The sequence below is a fragment of the Poecilia reticulata genome, unplaced genomic scaffold, assembly GCF_000633615.1.
Source record: "Poecilia reticulata strain Guanapo unplaced genomic scaffold, Guppy_female_1.0+MT scaffold_283, whole genome shotgun sequence".
In the NCBI taxonomy this organism is placed as follows: domain Eukaryota; kingdom Metazoa; phylum Chordata; class Actinopteri; order Cyprinodontiformes; family Poeciliidae; genus Poecilia; species Poecilia reticulata.
In genome coordinates this window covers 38,081-56,148 of record NW_007615062.1, presented here as the reverse complement: position 1 = coordinate 56,148, position 18,068 = coordinate 38,081, and the positions used below count along the sequence as shown (strand labels likewise).

Sequence of the window (18,068 nt, the reverse complement as noted above, 5' to 3'; positions counted from 1 at the left end):
GCGTCAACATCCATAAGGACTCTTTGTGGATACTTTTACAACATTTAATGTTTTCTGTCATAGTTTAAAGTGTCAAAAGCTGATTTTTTTAAAATCCAAAACTGCTCCGACTCCTCCTCTCTGATGAAGTAATTAGTTGTTCAGCAACAAAAACTGTCACTGGTCGCTGTGGAATAATGAGCATGAAAACCAGGTATTTGTTCAGTTCTACACACCTTAAAAACTGATTGGTCACAAATTTCTAAAAAATAAGAATGAAGGTAAAAGTGTGAGGATTTAGGTTCCTGTGTTGTGTTTTGGTGTAATTAGTGCCTGGGGCGTTTGTGTTGCCCTGCGACAGACTGGCGACCCGTCCAGCTGACCCCGCCTCTCGCCCGAAACGTTCGCTGGAGAAAATTAAATATGAAAATCTATGCAGGTTGTTGATCTATCAACCAGATCAGAAATCAATCAATAACATCTCAGGTTGAAGAGTTGGCTTCTATTTTCAACAAGCAACAAAAGCTTCACATTCAGTAAGTGATTTTTGGCTTCTATAAGCCTCCTTTAAAAACAAAAAAAGTGGAGGCAAATGTTTTCTTTATGTGACAAAAGCTGTGTGTGCAAGAACAGCTGATGTTTAATCACGTATCTGTTCAGTTTTTTATCTGTGCTCATAAATACTTTCATTGTTGCAGGTGCATTGTGTTCACACCTTAAATTACTGAGAGTTGCTGACTCGGCTCAGCAAACACATTCCAAGACGTGGCGTGTATCAAACGTTTGTGAAGAATCCAGGAAACGAAGCCTCAGTCAACCTGAGGACTCAGAATTAAGGTGAGTTTAGATGTGGCTGCAAACAGAGCAGACCTGCTAGAAGTTAAACACAACAGACAGCTGCAGGTATCACACAGCGTTACAGTTACTAATCCAAGCAACGCTGAACTGGTTGGGTTTAAAGGAGCTCAGTGTTTCAGCTGAAGTTTGATTCAGAGTCGTGCACAGAAGCTGAATGCTGCTTTTCCATGTTTGGTTCTGGTTCTGCATCTCCAGAACCAGAAGACCTGAGAAGTCTGAAGGTTGATTCAGCAACAGCAGATCTTTTAAGTTTGATTATTTTTAACTGATAATCAATGTGGAGTTGGTTTGTTTCCATTTTCATAATTTGCTCCTTTTATATAAAAATACGACGTCACAAGAAAGAAAATAAAATCTCAAATAAAACTACATCTTTCATTGTATCTGCTGTTAACAAATATATTTCTAATTAGATTATTAATTTCTAGATATTAAAATAAATATTTAAATATTCTCAATAAAATAGTTGAGAGATAAAATGACTGAACTAGTAAAAGTGGTTTGGTTGGATCTTCTTCCTCTTTCTCACCTTGTTTGTGTGGAAATCAGTTTAAAATATTCCAAGAATACAGGAATGGACATGATTTAATTTTTAATTTATACACATGGCAGGCGTTCAGTCAACGCTTACATCCAGCTTTTTTCCTGGATGTAAAAGCTTACATCCAGGATGTAAGCTTTTACATCCTGGAATAACTTGGAGGCTTTCGTAATGGGTGTTTGAATTAAATGTACATTTTAGTTAACTCAGTTTATTTATCATTTATTTTAATCTGTAGGACAGTTGTGACCACCTCTCTTTTTTCCTTAATTATTATTTGTCTCTTTTTTTTTTTTTGCTCATGCTTTTCCTTGTTTAACTTTTTTTTTCTCAGGTTTTTTTTTGCTTGTTTTTCTTGTTTTTATGTTACATAAAACGTTTTTTTATTGCCTTTTACATGAAGAGGCTTAAATAATTTTTTTACAGTATTTTATTTTCTGTTATGTTTGAAAGAGAAAATGTACAAATTAAATGTCATAGTGCCTTTAAACCTGATAAAAAAATATTTGCTTTAAGTGCTGCTGTGTCGCAATGAGCAGCTACACAGACATTACTCTGATCTCCAGCGACCCCTGGTGTTGTGGCTGCAGATTGTCATGAGTACATATATTTTCGTTAGTTTTCACTGGATTTTAAGGAAACAGCGCAATTAATCATTTGCTTGACTTTAGTGTTAATACCTTTTGTTTCTAGGCATTTAGAGAAAATATAAGTACAAAACAGAAGTTTTTATGTTTTAGCTAAAATAAATAAGACATTCCCCTTGAGGGATTGGGGAGAAGGGGGAAGAGGGAGGCCAATTCCAGGGTCGAGAGTTCGATCCCACCAGTCGCAACGTTATGTTTTAGTGAAAAAATTTCCCACAATTCTAATTTGTGTTATGAAGTAACGTCTGTTTTTTTGTATCTTAAAAACATTTAAATGCTTTTTTGTAACTCAGTTTATTTATCATTTATTGTGTAGTACTGTAAATGAAAACAACACTTTTTATTTGATTGTACTGTATACTATATACTTGATACATTATGTTTTAATGTCCTTAACCATGCCTTAAACAATGTCCCCCTTACAACATGCAAGTCCCTTTGCATGGGATGGGTTGCTTTGAAATGACATGAAAGCTGGAAGCCTTAAAAGTGGTTTCAAGTTCAGGCTCTATCAAAGCACTGGTAAAAGCAAGGCTTAAGCCATAGAATAGGGACTGGCAACGGATACGAGTGGGTTCCCCAACTGGCTGTACTGGAGCCTGTTTGGTTGAGTGGTTTGTCTCTGAACATCTCAAAGGATTTGTGGTTTCATGACTTGGGTGGTTGGGTTTATCCTCTGAGACCTTCTGGCTACATAAACCTTCAGTAGGTAGGCTAGGTTCACTTTCACGGTCATTATCATGGGTCAAACATTCAGTACTTGCTACTGCTTCAAACTTCTCTTCAGAAGGAACTACCGGGTCACCGCCAGGTACGTCATCACAAACGGGTTATATTGTTGAATTCAAGTAGGTTTTTATATTCAGGTGTGTTGTATTGCTTTTAGGTAAGTTGTCACAGCCGGGTACAGTGGCACATTCCAGTAAGTTGTCACATCCAGGTATGTTTTTAGGGTATGTCTCTTTTGGAATCTCATTTTCACACTGTTGACCATGACATTTTACTGAATCGACTGGAGAGTTGGGTCGGACTCTCCGGTCCAGAACTCAACTGGTTTGAATCTTACATAAAGAACAGGGATTTCTTTGTTTCAGTCGGAAACTTCTCATCAGAGAGGTCAAAGGTCACATGTGGGGTACCCCAAGGTTCAATCCTAGGACCTCTCCTATTCAATATTTATATGCTCCCACTAGCTCAGGTTATAACAGGAAATAAGATTAGCTACCATGACTACGCAGATGACACACAGCTCTACATCATGATGTCACCAGGTGACCTTTGACCTCATCCAATCACTGATGCTTAGAACAGAAAAATGTGTGGATGTGCCAAAACTTTCTCCAGGTGAACAGAAACAAAACTGAAGTTATTATTGGACCTAAAGAGGAGCGATCTAGAGTTACAGATCGAGAGTTATAGATCTAGAGTCAATGCACAGCTTCAGTTATTACAACTGAAACCAGCGATCAGCCCGAAACCTGGGAGTAATGATGGACTCTGACCTGAACCTTCAGAGCCACATTAAGACGGTTACAAAGTTGGCCTTCTATCACTTGAAAAACATCTCCAGGATTAGAGGACTGATGTCTCAGCGTGATCTAGAGCAGTGGTCCCCAACCGCAGGTCCACGGACCGGTACTGGGCCTCGCAAGAAATAATTAAATATTTCCGTTTTATATATTATTTGAGTCTGAAGGATCTTTTATTTTTAAAATCCTTTAACCGGATTCTCTCGGTTACTTGCGTGCCAACACTGACTTACACTGAGCCCACAAGCAGCAAAATGAGTAAGAAACGGATCAGATGTCTTTGGAAAGTTTCTTTGCAAAGGGGAAAAGGCCCAGAGAAGAGACAGGAGAATGGATTTATCCGATACTGGTAGGTGAGTCCCACATTACAAGCCGCTCTGCGTAACATGCGGCGACCGGCTGCTAATGAGTCAATGAAGCTTCAAACTGCTTTGCCACATAGAGACCAAGCAGGCTCTGGATATAAGCAACACTTCGGGTGCCATTGTCTCCCATCACTCCCAGATGGGACCGTCTCGTTGCAGAGAAACAAGCTCAGGGCTCCCGTTAGTCGTTATCGTGAGTTAAAATTTTCACGAAAGTAAAATGTTCGTTTTTGTTGTGCATCTGTATCTTATTTTGAAGGGATATGTAAATGTTACCATAGCGACCAGAGTCAGAGCATTTGGGCAGTGGTCGAGAAGAGATGAGTAGAGCTTGTGAGTCTTAAGTCTGGTTTAGACGGAAAGATTTAAGGATTGTCGGACAATTCTCCAAACCTCTGTGACCACAGAGCTGATAAAAGTATAACAGGTTCGATCTGTTTGTGTTCAGCCACACAGCAGGAGCAACACACCACATGAACCGATTCCAGTCACGAACATCCCGATTCCAGAGGATAATCCAGTAGAACCCCAAACATAGCATACGGGAATTTAGAATAACCAAAACATGGATGACGATGTAGAAGCAATAGTGATAGTTTGTGGAGTCATTTTAAGAGATAAAAGACGTAACAAAAAGAAAAGGCGGTGGATAAAAGACAATGGGAACAGCCGCAGTGAGGTCCTTCTCCTGGCCTAGAAGGGGCCCGAAAGGGAGGCAGAATATGACTTCAGGGTTTCCCCCAGTGTATTGTAAGCCTGGTGGTCCGCCATGCTTTACTAGCCCCACCGCCAGACTAAGCATTGCTTGTTTATGTTTTTAGGGGGAAAAAATCCATAAATTTTTCAGCTAGTGTTGGCAAATGTCTGAAGCCTTGCCATCCCAAGACAACCTTTGTGCCTTGGGCTCTTTGGCTTGGTGCCAAAGCCTTTGTGGCTCTTTGGCTTGGTGCCAAAGCCTTTGTGGCTCTTTGTGGCTCTTTGGCTTGGTGCCATATCTGAAGATAACATTGGGAATTAACAGAATCAAATTCCATAAACTAATGATGCATTTTATGCACAATTAACAATGGATATGACATAAAAGCATTTAAAAGTAAAATCAAAGCCATACTTTTATGTGCCCATTATGATAAAGGTAAAAAAAAAAAAGATAAAACTCTCCATCAACCTCTATCTAGATAGATTACACTGTAAATTTAACTATGTATACATTTACATTTTAAATTAAAATTGTACTAATATATCATAAAATAAAATGTGTTCCTGCTATTACACATTTCGCCCTTTAATCTATAATATATTATTTTAGCTTATGTAAAACATACAATAAACAATATTAATGGGTACTTACACTAAGATCATTTAGATCAGGGGTGCCCAATACGTCGATCGCGATCAAGGTTTTGAGTCGATCTCGGCAGGTGACAAACTGAACGCCACCAGGACGCTGAGACCAGCACTTCCTCTTCTGACAGCTTGATCAAAAATATTCACCGAGATCCAAAACGTTTAAAAAATAATAATTATAAAAAGTCAACAAAACATGTTAAAATGAATAATCTCAGTAATTATTGTTTTCAACAAGGTGTTGTACAATTCAGTGCGTTTCTGTTCCATTAACAAAAAAAGAGAAAAAAAGGCGACTCGAGCAGAGCAGGAGTTTAAGTTAGCTTCTCAACCGCCACTGTGTTCATGAGAGGCTTATTAATAATCGAGAAATAAATATCAAGCCTGAAAACCGGATATCATAACGGACTGAATGTTATGTTTTTAATGTAATCTTTTCTCGGTTTGCGGGACACAGGTGGTTGCCACGGCAACGGGTGTGCTTAAACGACAGAGAGAGAGAGAGTAAAAAGGTAGGAGTGGTTTTGAGTTGATCTTCGTTTTGGATTGTTTTACCTTTGTTTATCTTTGCTGTGGCTCATTACACCCGCTGTAGTTTCTGAACGTTCAATAAACGTTCAGAAACATTTGACTAATTACCTAGTTCTTTGTGAGCATATGTCACAACATCAAATAGGACAAATATATTTCATTAAGTTTTAACAAATTCTACCTCGATAATTATGTGAAATTAAATTAATTATATCCCGACTTCAGAAGATTTGCCTTTACCTTTACTGGACTCTGGTTCCTCCTATCAGTCTGTAGTTTCTCATACTGAGGTCATCAAACCAAATTTCAGATCTACCATGACTGACTGACCTGCTGGCGTCAGGTTTGCAACCAGCTTCTGACTGACCTTGGGCAGTGGTTGAGAGGAGATGAGTAGAGCTTTTGAGTCTCAAGTCTTGTTTAGACAGCAAGATTTAAGTATTGTCGGCCGATTCTCCAAACCTCTGTGACCACAGAGCTGATAAAAGTACAACAGGTTCGATCGGTTCGTGTTCAGCCACACGGCAGGAGCAACACACCACACAAGAACCGATTCCAGTCACAAACATCCCAATTCCAGAGGAAGAATCTCACCCGTCTGGCTGCTTCTCACCCAACCCAGCTGAAGGATTCAGCTCCACGGGGCAGTTAAACTCGTTGGACTGAATTCTAACTAGATGATTCATCCACTGCATGCAGATATGAGATGTAAGCTAAACAACCCCAAATGTTGATCCCACAGAAGATCTGTCTCCTTTAATTTTCCTGCAAGATGAAAACACAGATTTTCATTTTCAAATGGAAATGATTGCTACCAGAGTTACTACATTTAAAGGATTACTTTAAATCAAATTAACTTCTACCAGCTGCTGATAACAGGAACATAAATATTCCTGTAATTATAAGAAAATGTTATCACTTCCACTTCTGACGAAACCTAAAAATAGTTTATTACATAAATGTTCAGAGAGACGGGCCATTACAGGCATAAACAATGAGCTGAATGAGGAAACATCAGATATCTGCAGAAATAATAGATGTTCCACACTGCTGACTCAACATCTGCTAAAAACAAGATTATTGTTTGTACTTTAAGTAAATGTAATTTGTAAAAAAGATAGAAATTGATAGGCATATTTTTCAACCTACATAAAAGAACCACAGAAATTATTACATAATTATTTATCAATCATACTTCTGCAGAAGGAAAAACACAGTGAACTGCTTCTAACCACGCCTGCCGTGTTCTGAAAACCTTCAGTTTGTTTCTCATTATCAAGAAGGGGGTGAAAAGAATGTGGGAGGGTGAGAACAACATCCTATCTTCACAACAGGGGCTATCGGGTAAACCATGCATGCAGTCGGTCTTTTCCTACAATGCTAGAGAGCGAGGTCACCTTTTAACGAGCTGCTCGTTGACTTTTCCGCAGCTGCAACAGGCTCCGCTCTTCTCTCCGCACTTGTCCAGCACAAAGCAGGCGGAGTTCTGACTGTTACTCCTCTCGAGTTAAATCAAAGCTTAACGCAGTTCTTGGTTTTCAACAGCCATTTATTGTGGACACGTCTTTCAAAGTTCCCAAAAATGCAGTCAGAACTACAAGAAAGGCAACACAAACCTAAATCAGTTCACAATAAATGGCATATTTACATAAATAAAAGATACAAATAAACAAAACTATACCTCATTAGCCGCATACAACTTCTTCAGCTTGAATGGCCATGTGGCTCTGAGTACGCCAGCCAATGCTTCCCTGGGCAGCACAAAACAAAAGTTCCCCCTCCACATTTGAATGTACACTTAACATAAATTCAATAAAATTACCTCACAGTTAAACTTAATGTTTTACATTAAATAAAATCTAACTACTGCCACCTTAAACTAAACAACAAAAAGCAAAAATAAACCAGATACAGTTGTCTTGACAGCAGCTAAGGCAGGAGCAACACGCCACACGAACCGATTACAGTCAGGAACGTCCAGATTCCAGAGAATAATCCAGTAAAACCCCCAACAGCATACGGGAATTTAGAATAACCAAACATGGATGACGATGTAGAAACAATAGTGATAGCGTGTTGGCTCATTTTAAGAGATAAAAGACGTATCAAAAAGAAAAGACGGTGGATGAAAGACAATGGGAGCAGCTGCTCTATTTGCTGCACTATGATTTGGATGTGACTGTTTTTTCATAGTTAACATTTTTAAAAGAATAAACATAATAAATATATATATTAATGACCTTTACATATATAATAATAAACATTTCCACATATAATCTCCGATATCCACCGGACTTTGTTGTGCGATATATTAGCTGTTTGGGATTCCCCTCTGTCTTATGTCACCGTGCTTTCTGATTGGCTACCTGTCAGATTCAACAGGTTGCATTCGCGTTCCAAGTCAGGGTAAACCCCTCAGGCTGCGATAAAAAGGACAAGACAACCCAAATTGGGTATATTTGGGCTTTACGGGACACCAACATCCAGAAGCCTTATTTGATGGTTCACCCACACGTACGTACACACACATACACGCACGCACGCACACACACACACACACATTTGCGTGGCTATCTTTGTGGGGACTTTCCATTGACTTCCATTCATTTCTACAGCTTAAACCTTATCTTTACCCTTTTCCTAACCCTAACCATCACATACCCTAACCCTATCCCCAACCAAAACTCACTTCACACCTTAGTCTTAACTCTGACCCCTGACCCAAAAACAGGGTTTCTCCTTGTGGGGACCAGGCTTCGGTCCCCACAAGGTATTACAAACAAACAAACAAACAAACACCCTCACACGCACCTTTACAGGGGTGTAACATGTTTACACAACTCAATAATTTAATCTGCATTTGCCATTTCAATATATGAATAAAAAATAATTTCCTTTTAATGTAATTTTATCCTCTTCTTAGGCTGCCACCCAAGGAGAGGGTGGAGGGGTTTGAGTGTCCCAATGATCCTAGGAGCTATGCTGTCTGGGGCTTTATGCCCCTGGTAGGGTCACCCAAGGCAGACAGGTCCTAGGTGAGGAACCAGACAAAGCGCAGCCCAAAGACCCTTATGATGAAAAATGCCTTTTCTATCTGGCGTTCCCTCGCCCGGACGCGGGTCACCAGGGCCCCACTCTGGAGCCAGGCCTGGAGGTGGGGCACGATCGGGCAGGCCCAAACGTGTAGTGAGGGTCTGCTGGGAACGTCTGGCGGAGTCCCCTGTGAGACGGAGCTTTAACTCCCTTTGGACTTTGAACATGTCCCGGGGGAGGAGGTGGACATAGCGTCTGAGTGGACCATGTTCCGTACTTCCATTTCCGAGGCGGCTTATCGGAGCTGCAGCCGCAAGGTTGTTGGTGCCTGTTGCGGAGACAACCCTCGAACCTATTGGTGGACATCTTTGGTGAGGGATGCTGTAAGCGATGCATAAATCCTCCCCACCCCCCGGAAGGTTGAAGGAGCGTGGAAACATCCGCTCGCTCTACCCCAAGATGACGATACCTGAACGGTAAAATTCGCTACATTTATCTCGTGTACAAGGAGCGTAAGGCGCGCTGAAATGTATGGGAAAACATCGGCACGCCGCGTCCCTATGCGTTGCATGCACTGCATACCCACTTTTTGCACCACTGGCCTGTTGGACTCCAGAAGCAGCTGATGGGTACCGGCGGTCGCTGAGGCAAAAACTCGGGCGTGGGAGGAGTTTGGAGAGGCCATGGGGAAAGACTTCTGCACGGCTTCGAGGCGATTCTGGTCCACCATCAGGCGTCTCAGGAGGGGGCAGCAGTGCAGCACCAACACTGTTTATAGTGGGGATGGTGTGCTGCTGATCTCCACTCGGGATGTTGCGCGCCAGTGGGGGGAATACTTCGAAGACCTCCTCAATCCCACCAACATACCTTCTGTTGAAGAAGCTGAGCCTGGGGACTCTGGGTAGGGCTCTCCAATCTCTGGGGACGAGGTCTCTGAGGTACCCCGGAGGTGGATGAGATCCGCCCGGAGTTCCTCAAGGCTCTGGATGTTGTATGGTTATGTTGGCTCACGCGACTCTGCAATATCGCATGGACATTGGGGGTAGTTCCCCTGGATTGGCAGACTGGGGTGGTGGTCCCCCTGTTCAAAAAGGGGGGTCACACTCTTAAGCTTCCCTGGTAAGGTCTATTCGGGGGTCCTGGAGAGGAGGGTCCATTGGATAGTCGAACCTCGGATTCAGGAAGAGCAGTGTGGTTTTCGTCCTGGTTGTGGAACACTGGACCAGTTCTAAACCCTCAGCAGGGGCCTGGAGAGTTCTGAGAGTTCGCCCAACCAGTCTACATGTGTTTTGTGGACTTGGAGGAGGCGTTCGACCGTGTCCCTAGGGGGACTTGTGGGGGGTTCTCCGAGAGTATGGTGTACCAGGCCCTTTGATACGGGTTGTCAGCTCCCTGTATGACCGGTGAGAGTTGGACTCCGCCAAGGCTGCCCTTTGTCACCGATTCTGTTCATTACTTTCATGGACAGAATTTCTAGGTGCAGCCGAGATGTTGAGGGGATCMGTTTTGGTGGACTTAGGATCGCATCTCTGCTTTTTGCGGATGATGTGGTCCTGTTGGCTTCATCAGATCGTGATCTGCATCTCTCGCTGGAGCGGTTCACAGCTGAGTGTGAAGCAATCGGGATGAGGCTCAGTGCCTCCAAATCCGAGGCCATGGTCTTGAGCCCGAAAAGGGTAGAGTGCCCTTTTCGGGCTCAAGACCATGACCAAGCGAAGCTCTCGATTTACCGGTCAATCTACGTTCCCACCCTCATCTATGGTCATGAGCTTTGGATCATGACCGAAAGAACAAGAGCACGGATACAAGCGGCCGAAATGGGTTTCCTCCGCAGGGTGGCTGGGCTCTCCCTTTGAGATAGGGTGAGAAACTCGGTCATCCGGGAGGGACTCAGAGTAGAGCTGCTGCTTTTCCACGTCGAGAGGAGCCAGTTGAGGCTCGGGCAAATGGTAAGGATGCTTCCTGGACGCCTCCCTGGTGAGGTGTTCCAGGCACGTCCCACCGGGAGRAGGCCTAGGGGAAGACCCAGGACACGCTGGAGGGACTGTTTCTCGGCTGGCCTGGGAACACCTTGGGATTCCCCCGGAGGAGCTGGAAGAAGTGGCTGGGGAGAGGGAAGTCTGGGCCTCCCTTCTGAAGCTGCTGCCCCCGTGACCCAACCCCGGATAAGCGGAAGAAAATGGATGGATGGATGTAATTTTATATAAAAGATAACACTCTTTTGATAAATCAGTCATTGCGAAACATCAGCTACATATTTTCTTACTTTTCTTTTAGGAAAATGTATTATTGTATGATTTGCCACCCCTCTATTGACAGCTTTACTAACATGAATACATGATGTGGCTTGATTTATATGAAATTCCACTAACAAATATGGGAAAAAGGAGTTTAATGTATTAAAGCTGCATTAATGTTTTGTTAATGCTTTGTTTTATTTTTAACATCTCTAAAGCAGATTGGGCTTCCCGCTCAGCTCTTCAACCCATCCCATGATGGGAATTATTGCTTTTGAAAACTTAACAGGTGGAGTTATTAGGGTGGCTTAGCTCATCTGGAACAACTTTCAGGTCCTACAGGTTGTTCTGCATTTCTGCTGCTTCCAGAAAATGATGCATGATGGTCCTTGTTGCAGGATATAAATGAAGCAGCTTTTTGTAGGACGGACCACTGGTCAGGATGGGCACCATCAGGATGGGCACCTTCACTGTACTGCTGCATCTGCTGCTGATAGACACGGCTGCCTCTTATTGGCACTACTATTCTTCCTTTGGTGSRTCAGAGACCTTCTTCCCCAAAGGARGAAAATCAGATGGGACTTATGAGGTGAGTGTCTTGCAACTCTTCTTTTAACAATTAGGTGAAAAATGAGTCACAGAAAGAATTTAATAATGATAAGAAGATTATTATGAAGTCTGTGGATGATGTTACAGTTGCTACTCCTATCACTGCTTGTACAGATAAGCATAAATTTGAGCAGATATTAATATTTTTATTGCTGTTAAGATTAACACTTTTTTTGTATTTAGCAGTATTTGCTACTGAGTCTTTGTTAACCTTTTGTAGGTGGAGATTCAACAGAAAACCAACATTGCCTACTACTACTCCTACTGTTATGAGGGAACCTGCATGAGTGGTGACTGTGGGACTCAGACACAGCAGTCTGTGGGTTTAGTTACCGCTGACTCTTATGGGCTTACCTGGAAACAATATGAGACGARAACAACTAGACAGCTGACGAGCAACCTTCCCTTCGAAATAGGGTGAGATGAAGAGTTCCTCAAATAAAACAACCTTACAACAGCCTCAGACATTTAAAAATTTTTTACTTTTCATTTACTGCTCAATTTAACATTAGTGTACTCTTTTCTCAGATAAGGGGAAAATTCCAACTTACAAGCTTCAGGTTAATCATTTTAAGAATATCAATAAATAATTGATATATTTAGATCAGATGGATGCCGAGGTTGGAAGTTTATATTTAAAATCTGCGGTACACCGGCCCTCCAGGTCTGGATTTAAAGACTAGCTGGTCTATAGAATCTGTTGGGATATGAGAGATTTCTTGCTTCCACCTCAATCATCAGTTTCAGGCTGCAGAAGAGAAAGCATTGATGGTGTTTAGCTTAACAGCAGCAAGAGAGGAAGCAGGTGAAGGAGTTTGCTGTAGGTGGCAGCATTTTGCACAATCAGGTGAATCATACAGAATCAGGCACACAAAATCTAAAATATGTGCTCTACTCTCATCAATCTCTAAAGTCTAAAATGGTCTTTATGACAAAAAGTTGTTCTATAATTTATCACAGGGTAAATAAGCAAATTCCTTCGAGGTCAAAAATTAAGACAATCATTACTCAAAGTCCCATTGAATCCTCAGTTTCCTTTAGACCAGGGGTCCCCAAACTTTTTCCTGTGAGGGCCACCTAACTTTTCCCTTCTCTGGTGATGGCCGGAGTCAGTTTGTAACAGAAAAAGTGTGACGATTGCAGGAGTGCCTAAATGTAAAAATGTATTGTTTTCCAGATAGCACAATCAAATAACCTTCTCTGGGTTCTTCACAGAAAAAAATCCAGGAAACAACACTATTAAATAAATACCTTATTTTCCTGACTATAAGCAGGAACCCCAAAGTTTTTTTTTAAAAAAAACCAGTAAACACACACATATAAACCGCACCAGACTATAAGCCGCAGATATCTCTGCTGCGCCAGGTTTTCCACAACGATGCAGCAGTTGCAGAGGGGGACGGACGGACGCCCAAAATTTGAGTCATAACAGGTTAATTGAATATCACATTTATTACGGTTGAAAAAGACAAGTTGCCAAGTTTAGATTTAACTGAACTGATTACGGTGTCATGTTGGCACTAAACCTTCGGACCCACATGCAAGAACACGACCAGAAGAGACGAGGTAAAGTACAATAATGATTTATTGGACTCAGGGGATGAATACTGGAGTAGAGGACCAGGTCGTCTTACTGCCGATGAGAAGGCACAAGGTTAGAAACKGCGTGGAAGTGATTATCCGGAAATAATCCGAGAGGGCTTACTTGAGAATGGTGGGTGATCGGCTTGGATTGGTTTGAGCTTGAACTCGTTGGAGAGCGGGCAGTGAAAGCCAACGATCGGGGAAACGGCGTAGGTTCCGGTGTAATGATTTCCTTTTTCTCCGGTGAGGTTCGGAGGTGGGTCTCCTGACCCGGAGCGCTCCGAAGGGGAATCCGCCGGAGAAGGATCCACGAGGAGGGGAAGGCGAACACACGAGGAGTGGCGTCTAACCGGTAACACCGGTAGCGTCGGGGAGAGACACAGGGGTAGGCGATCCACAGCGGGAAGACAGACTCACACACAACGCAGGGGAACTGGTCGCTAGGGAACAACGAGGAGACAGCTGGATAACCTGACGAGGGAGACAACAAGAAGTTAGAACAACGAAGATCACAGAGGGCCTCTCTCTGGAACGGTCTGTACCAAGGTAAGCAAACACTCAGGCGATGAGGAGTGACGCTGCTGCTTATATCCAGGGCTAACGCCCTCTCAACGAGCTGCAGGTGTGCGCCCAGGTTGAACCCCGCTGCTTTCCAGGGGTGGCACATGGGTGACATCTCGTGGGTGTCCGGGGAATAGCGGCTCAGAGACCAATGATAAGAACAACTAAAGGAAATAAACCAAGAAACAAAAAAAGGGAAAAACACAGACCCTGACATACGGTAGTTTCTGAACGGTAACTGTGACGGTAAAAGTGCTGATGTCATGTTGGGACTTAGCTTTCGGACCCGCATGCAAGAACACAACCAGACAGGCGAGTAAAATACAATTATGGTTTATTGAAAGAACAGGAAGCAGGTAGTGAATACTGGATCAGCGGACCGGGTCGTCTTACTGCCAACAGGAGACAGAGTTAGAGATCAATGGTGATTTCCAGGGAATAACTGAGGAGTGCTTACTTGGAAGGTAGGTGATGTGGACGGAGTGGAGCGTAGGTAGTGAAACTCGTAGGAGAGCGGTCAGGTAGTTCCACTGAGAGGACGGCTTGGAACTTGGTCCGTCAGTGGTAGTTCTCCGGTGGGTTCGGGCGTGGGTCTCCAGACCCGTGGCGTCCCGAAGGGGAATCCGCCGGAGATGGATCAATGAAGGAGGAAGGACGCACACACAAACGAGGAGTGGCGTCTGACCGGTAACACCGACAGCGTCGAGGGAGGACACAGGAGGTAGGTACACACGAGGAGTGGCGTCTGGCCGGTAATACCCACAGCGTCAGGGAAACACACAGGAGGTAGATGATCCACGAGGGGAAAAGGCACACTCACTCAGAACCCAGCAACGATGGATCACACCAGAGCAGCGAGGAGGCGGCAGGATAATCTGATGAGGAAGACAACAAGGGGTTAGTCTGGAGCAGATCACAGAAGGCCTATTTCTGGAACGAATGTTACCGAGGTAAGCAAACACTCAGGCGATGAGACGAAGAGGTGCTGCTGCTTATATCCAAAGTCCACGCCTTCTAAACGAGCTGCAGGTGTGAGTACGGGTTGAACCCAGCAGCTTCTCAGGGGTTCTGCGTGTAGGTGACATCTAGTGGACGCCAGGTGGAACGACGGTTCCAACCACAATAAAAAACCATTCAAAACCAAAAATAAAGAAAACAGACTAACAAAATGAAAGGGGAAGACACGGAACCTGACAGCTGATCCTTCGTGTCTGCTACTAGCATGTGCTAAATGAAAATGGGTGTCTTCTTCTTCTTTAGATTTCAACAGCAGCTTGCATCCATTATTGTTGCTCTACTGGATCCTAATATCTATACCTCAAATTCTCATAATGATCCCAGTATTTAAAAAACCGAAAAATCTTCTTTTTCCCCTCAATGCTATTTAACTGACCAACAACATTCTCAAATTTCAATTCCCTATTAAAACCTAATTCCATTTTAATGGGCGCTTTCTTCTTTTATTTCCAATTTTGACTTCCAATGATTCACTTCCTGCTAAAGAGCCCCCTGGTGGTTGAAAAAAAATCCACACATCCCCAAATCGGCTTATAGTCCGGAAAATACGGTATATGAAAAAGAAATCTGAATGCTCTGGTATTGTTCAGGGGGTTGGACCAAATGTGGAGGCGGGCCGGATCCGGCCCACAGGGCTTAGTTTGGGGACGACTGCTTTAGACTCACAGCGACCTTGTATGCGCAGTTTGGAGGAGTGTGCTCTTTTCCCCAACTGGGTGCTCTGTTTCATGGAAATAACCATCCATATCAACCTCTAAGGTCAAAGGGAAACAAAATCACTCTGAAGAAGGCATAAAAGCTGTTACTTTTCCTCAAAATCAAACAAACCCGTAGATCTCCAGCACATGGAATATGTTCTGTAAATTTGCTCAATTGTACTTTTCATTAATTTTACTAAAAACTATAACAGTATCATTAATTCTTAGTTCTTTTCTTTATTAAAACCCCTCACTTAACAGACACGCAATATGCTACGACTACTACTACGGATATGGTTACTGGTATCCAAATGTGCTGGGTACTTTTGCTCCATGGAGAATGCTGACGCATGTGGATATGGGGATCCGATCAGACACTCAGGAATCCAACAGACCTCCGGTCATTACCACCCCCAATATTATCAGGTAATTAATACTCACTTGTTTACTTATAAATACAAATTATACACCATCACCATTTTATATTCTAAATATTATATTTAGAATATAAAATGAGTTATTTTACCATAATAAAACATATTTTATTTGGGTAAATAATAAGATGGATGTTGCTTGACAGGAAATATGCCATTCATTTAAGTTTATCTATCTATTTGATTATCATTCCTATCAGAATTGGTGCTTAATAATCACAAATTCTGCCACAGTTGTAATGTTAAAATTTAATTTACTGTGATTAAATTATTGATCCACAAATCTTCTGGGAACAGAACAGTCAGAGTAGCAGCCATTTTTAATGGGCTTTTGTCTCATTACAGAGTAAAGTACAACTGCCCTCGATCATTCAATGTCAAACCTGTTGACCCTGATGGTGACCAAGTAAGATGCAGACTACCGACAGATTCGAATACAAATGAGTGTGGGATATGTAGCCTTCCTAGTGGCTTCTCTTTTGATCAGGTAAGAATCTATCTCTTTATACCAAAAGTTAAAGAGTAAAATGTGCCTGATGTCTTTCTTTCCTATCATTTAACAGAACCTCTATGTAAACTAACGACTTATTGTAAATAAATGAACTTACAAAAACATTTAAGATGACCATGCTCATTTCAAATGGCATATCTAAATATGGTAAAGGGACACATAACTACATTCATTTACCAAATAGATATGAAGTATTTTTCCAGAGACAGAAGGAAGATCCTGGTGCYCAGCTAGACTCAACCCAAAGAAGCAACTHGAAGCCTTTCCACATTCCCATCATWCGCTTGATTAGCACTATGTACTTAACATGAGCTCAAGTTCTACTCCTTGAAATCTCTGGATGGTTTCTTGATAGGGAAACATTTCTGATMAAATCCACAGTAATTATTTAGGATGTGGGAAAAGATGAGGGTCAAATTTGGAGGAATAGCATTWCTGATCTGACTTCAATCAGTTTGGTTTGGTATCATCCGAGCTKTGGACAAAAATCACCAGGCTTTTTTCATGTTTTTGAGCCATAAGATTTGGTGCATATAGCCAGTGGAGCCCGAACCTATTTTCTTAAGATGTACTACCGTAACATTTTGCTACCCTTGTCTGGTCACCACAGTGAAAATCTTCTGGGTGTACCATTGTACTGTGGGGTTCTTCGCAGGCAAGTATAATGTTGACAGAAGAAAAATCAGTTACTCTTTGTCTCAGCCACAGKGCTTGAACAGGATGGGAGTGTGGCAGATAATCTAGAGCAAGGGACAAGCATGGTTGGTTTCCCTCCTGCCTACACTCTGACGTTTTTGGGTACTTAAAACAACTCATCACACTGCATGATCTGAACATAAATGACAAGACCTGAGCAGCTTTAAGTTATATGTGTGTGCTCTGATAATGAAGAAACATGACTGGTATAAAGGTTATGTAACTTAGTGGTTTAACTCTGCCAGTGGTTCAGTTGAAGTAACAGCAACAGAAATTGATGAACTGCAGACGTGTAAAGGGTCTTTGCTGGAAAGAAGTCAAGCAGTGGCAGAAGTTGTTATTCAAAATACACAATTTTTCAAAATATTTCACAAACTGGAGTTAAAATGAAAACCAATAAAACAAKTCAAGTCATCCTGAGTCTCTCAGGAGAGAGAAAAGCCATATGCAGCTCATGACATTACCAATGTTTCTGACACCTTTGGGTGGATAGATGGATTGATGGACAAACAACCCTTAAGACATTTCTCTTTCTTGTCAGAATTCCTGCACCCTTACATATACTCCTCACACTGCTCAAACTGGATACAACCCAATTGAGCTCGTGGTGGAGGACTTCCCCAACCAAGACATCACATTGACTTACTCTGATGGATCCTACACAAGAAAGTGGCCCCAAGCAATGGCACGACGTAAACGTCAGGCTCCTTTAACCACCACAGAGTATCCAACCACCACAACAGCTCATCCAACCACCACAGAGTATCCAACCACGACAGCTCATCCAACCACCACAGAGTATCCAACCACCACAGCTCATCCAACCACCATAGAGTATCTAACCACCACAGATTATCCAACAACCACAGAGTATCTAACCACCACAGAGTA

The 18,068-nt window shown here is 42.5% G+C and overlaps 2 protein-coding genes across 4 annotated transcripts in view; one reads left to right on the top strand and one right to left on the bottom strand.

Moving 5' to 3' along the window:
* The first annotated feature begins 729 nt into the window (after positions 1-729).
* The window catches only part of LOC103460752 (uncharacterized), a 26,298-nt gene continuing 8,959 nt past the window's right edge, over positions 730-18,068 (top strand). Inside the window, exons 1-6 of the mRNA XM_008403054.2 lie at positions 730-816; positions 11,466-11,656; positions 11,897-12,093; positions 15,798-15,962; positions 16,316-16,457; positions 17,719-18,063. Coding sequence (XP_008401276.1) covers positions 11,510-11,656; positions 11,897-12,093; positions 15,798-15,962; positions 16,316-16,457; positions 17,719-18,063 — 996 coding nt within the window. The 5' untranslated portion in view covers positions 730-816; positions 11,466-11,509. The remainder of the gene's footprint in view (positions 817-11,465; positions 11,657-11,896; positions 12,094-15,797; positions 15,963-16,315; positions 16,458-17,718; positions 18,064-18,068) is intronic.
* On the bottom strand, positions 12,900-14,822 carry LOC103460751 (uncharacterized). 3 transcript variants are annotated; one of them, XR_532986.1, is made up of 3 exons: positions 14,768-14,822; positions 13,803-14,696; positions 12,900-13,731 (listed from the first exon to the last, which is right to left on the bottom strand). XR_532986.1 is itself a non-coding variant. In XM_008403053.1 (3 exons), exons 2-3 carry the CDS (start codon positions 14,111-14,113, stop codon positions 13,307-13,309), a joined length of 735 nt encoding a protein of 244 aa, XP_008401275.1. In that variant the 5' UTR covers positions 14,114-14,696; positions 14,768-14,822; the 3' UTR covers positions 12,900-13,306. The 3 variants fall into 3 exon arrangements, 1 of the variants encoding a protein (XP_008401275.1); XR_532985.1 differs by having other exon boundaries at positions 12,900-14,213; positions 14,279-14,696; XM_008403053.1 differs by having other exon boundaries at positions 12,900-13,309; positions 13,382-14,696.

What these genes read in the sequence shown, in the direction of transcription:
- LOC103460751 (XM_008403053.1), bottom strand. Translation starts at nt 14,113, where the DNA reads ATGCGGGTCCGAAAGCTAAGTCCCAACATGACATCAGCACTTTTACCG.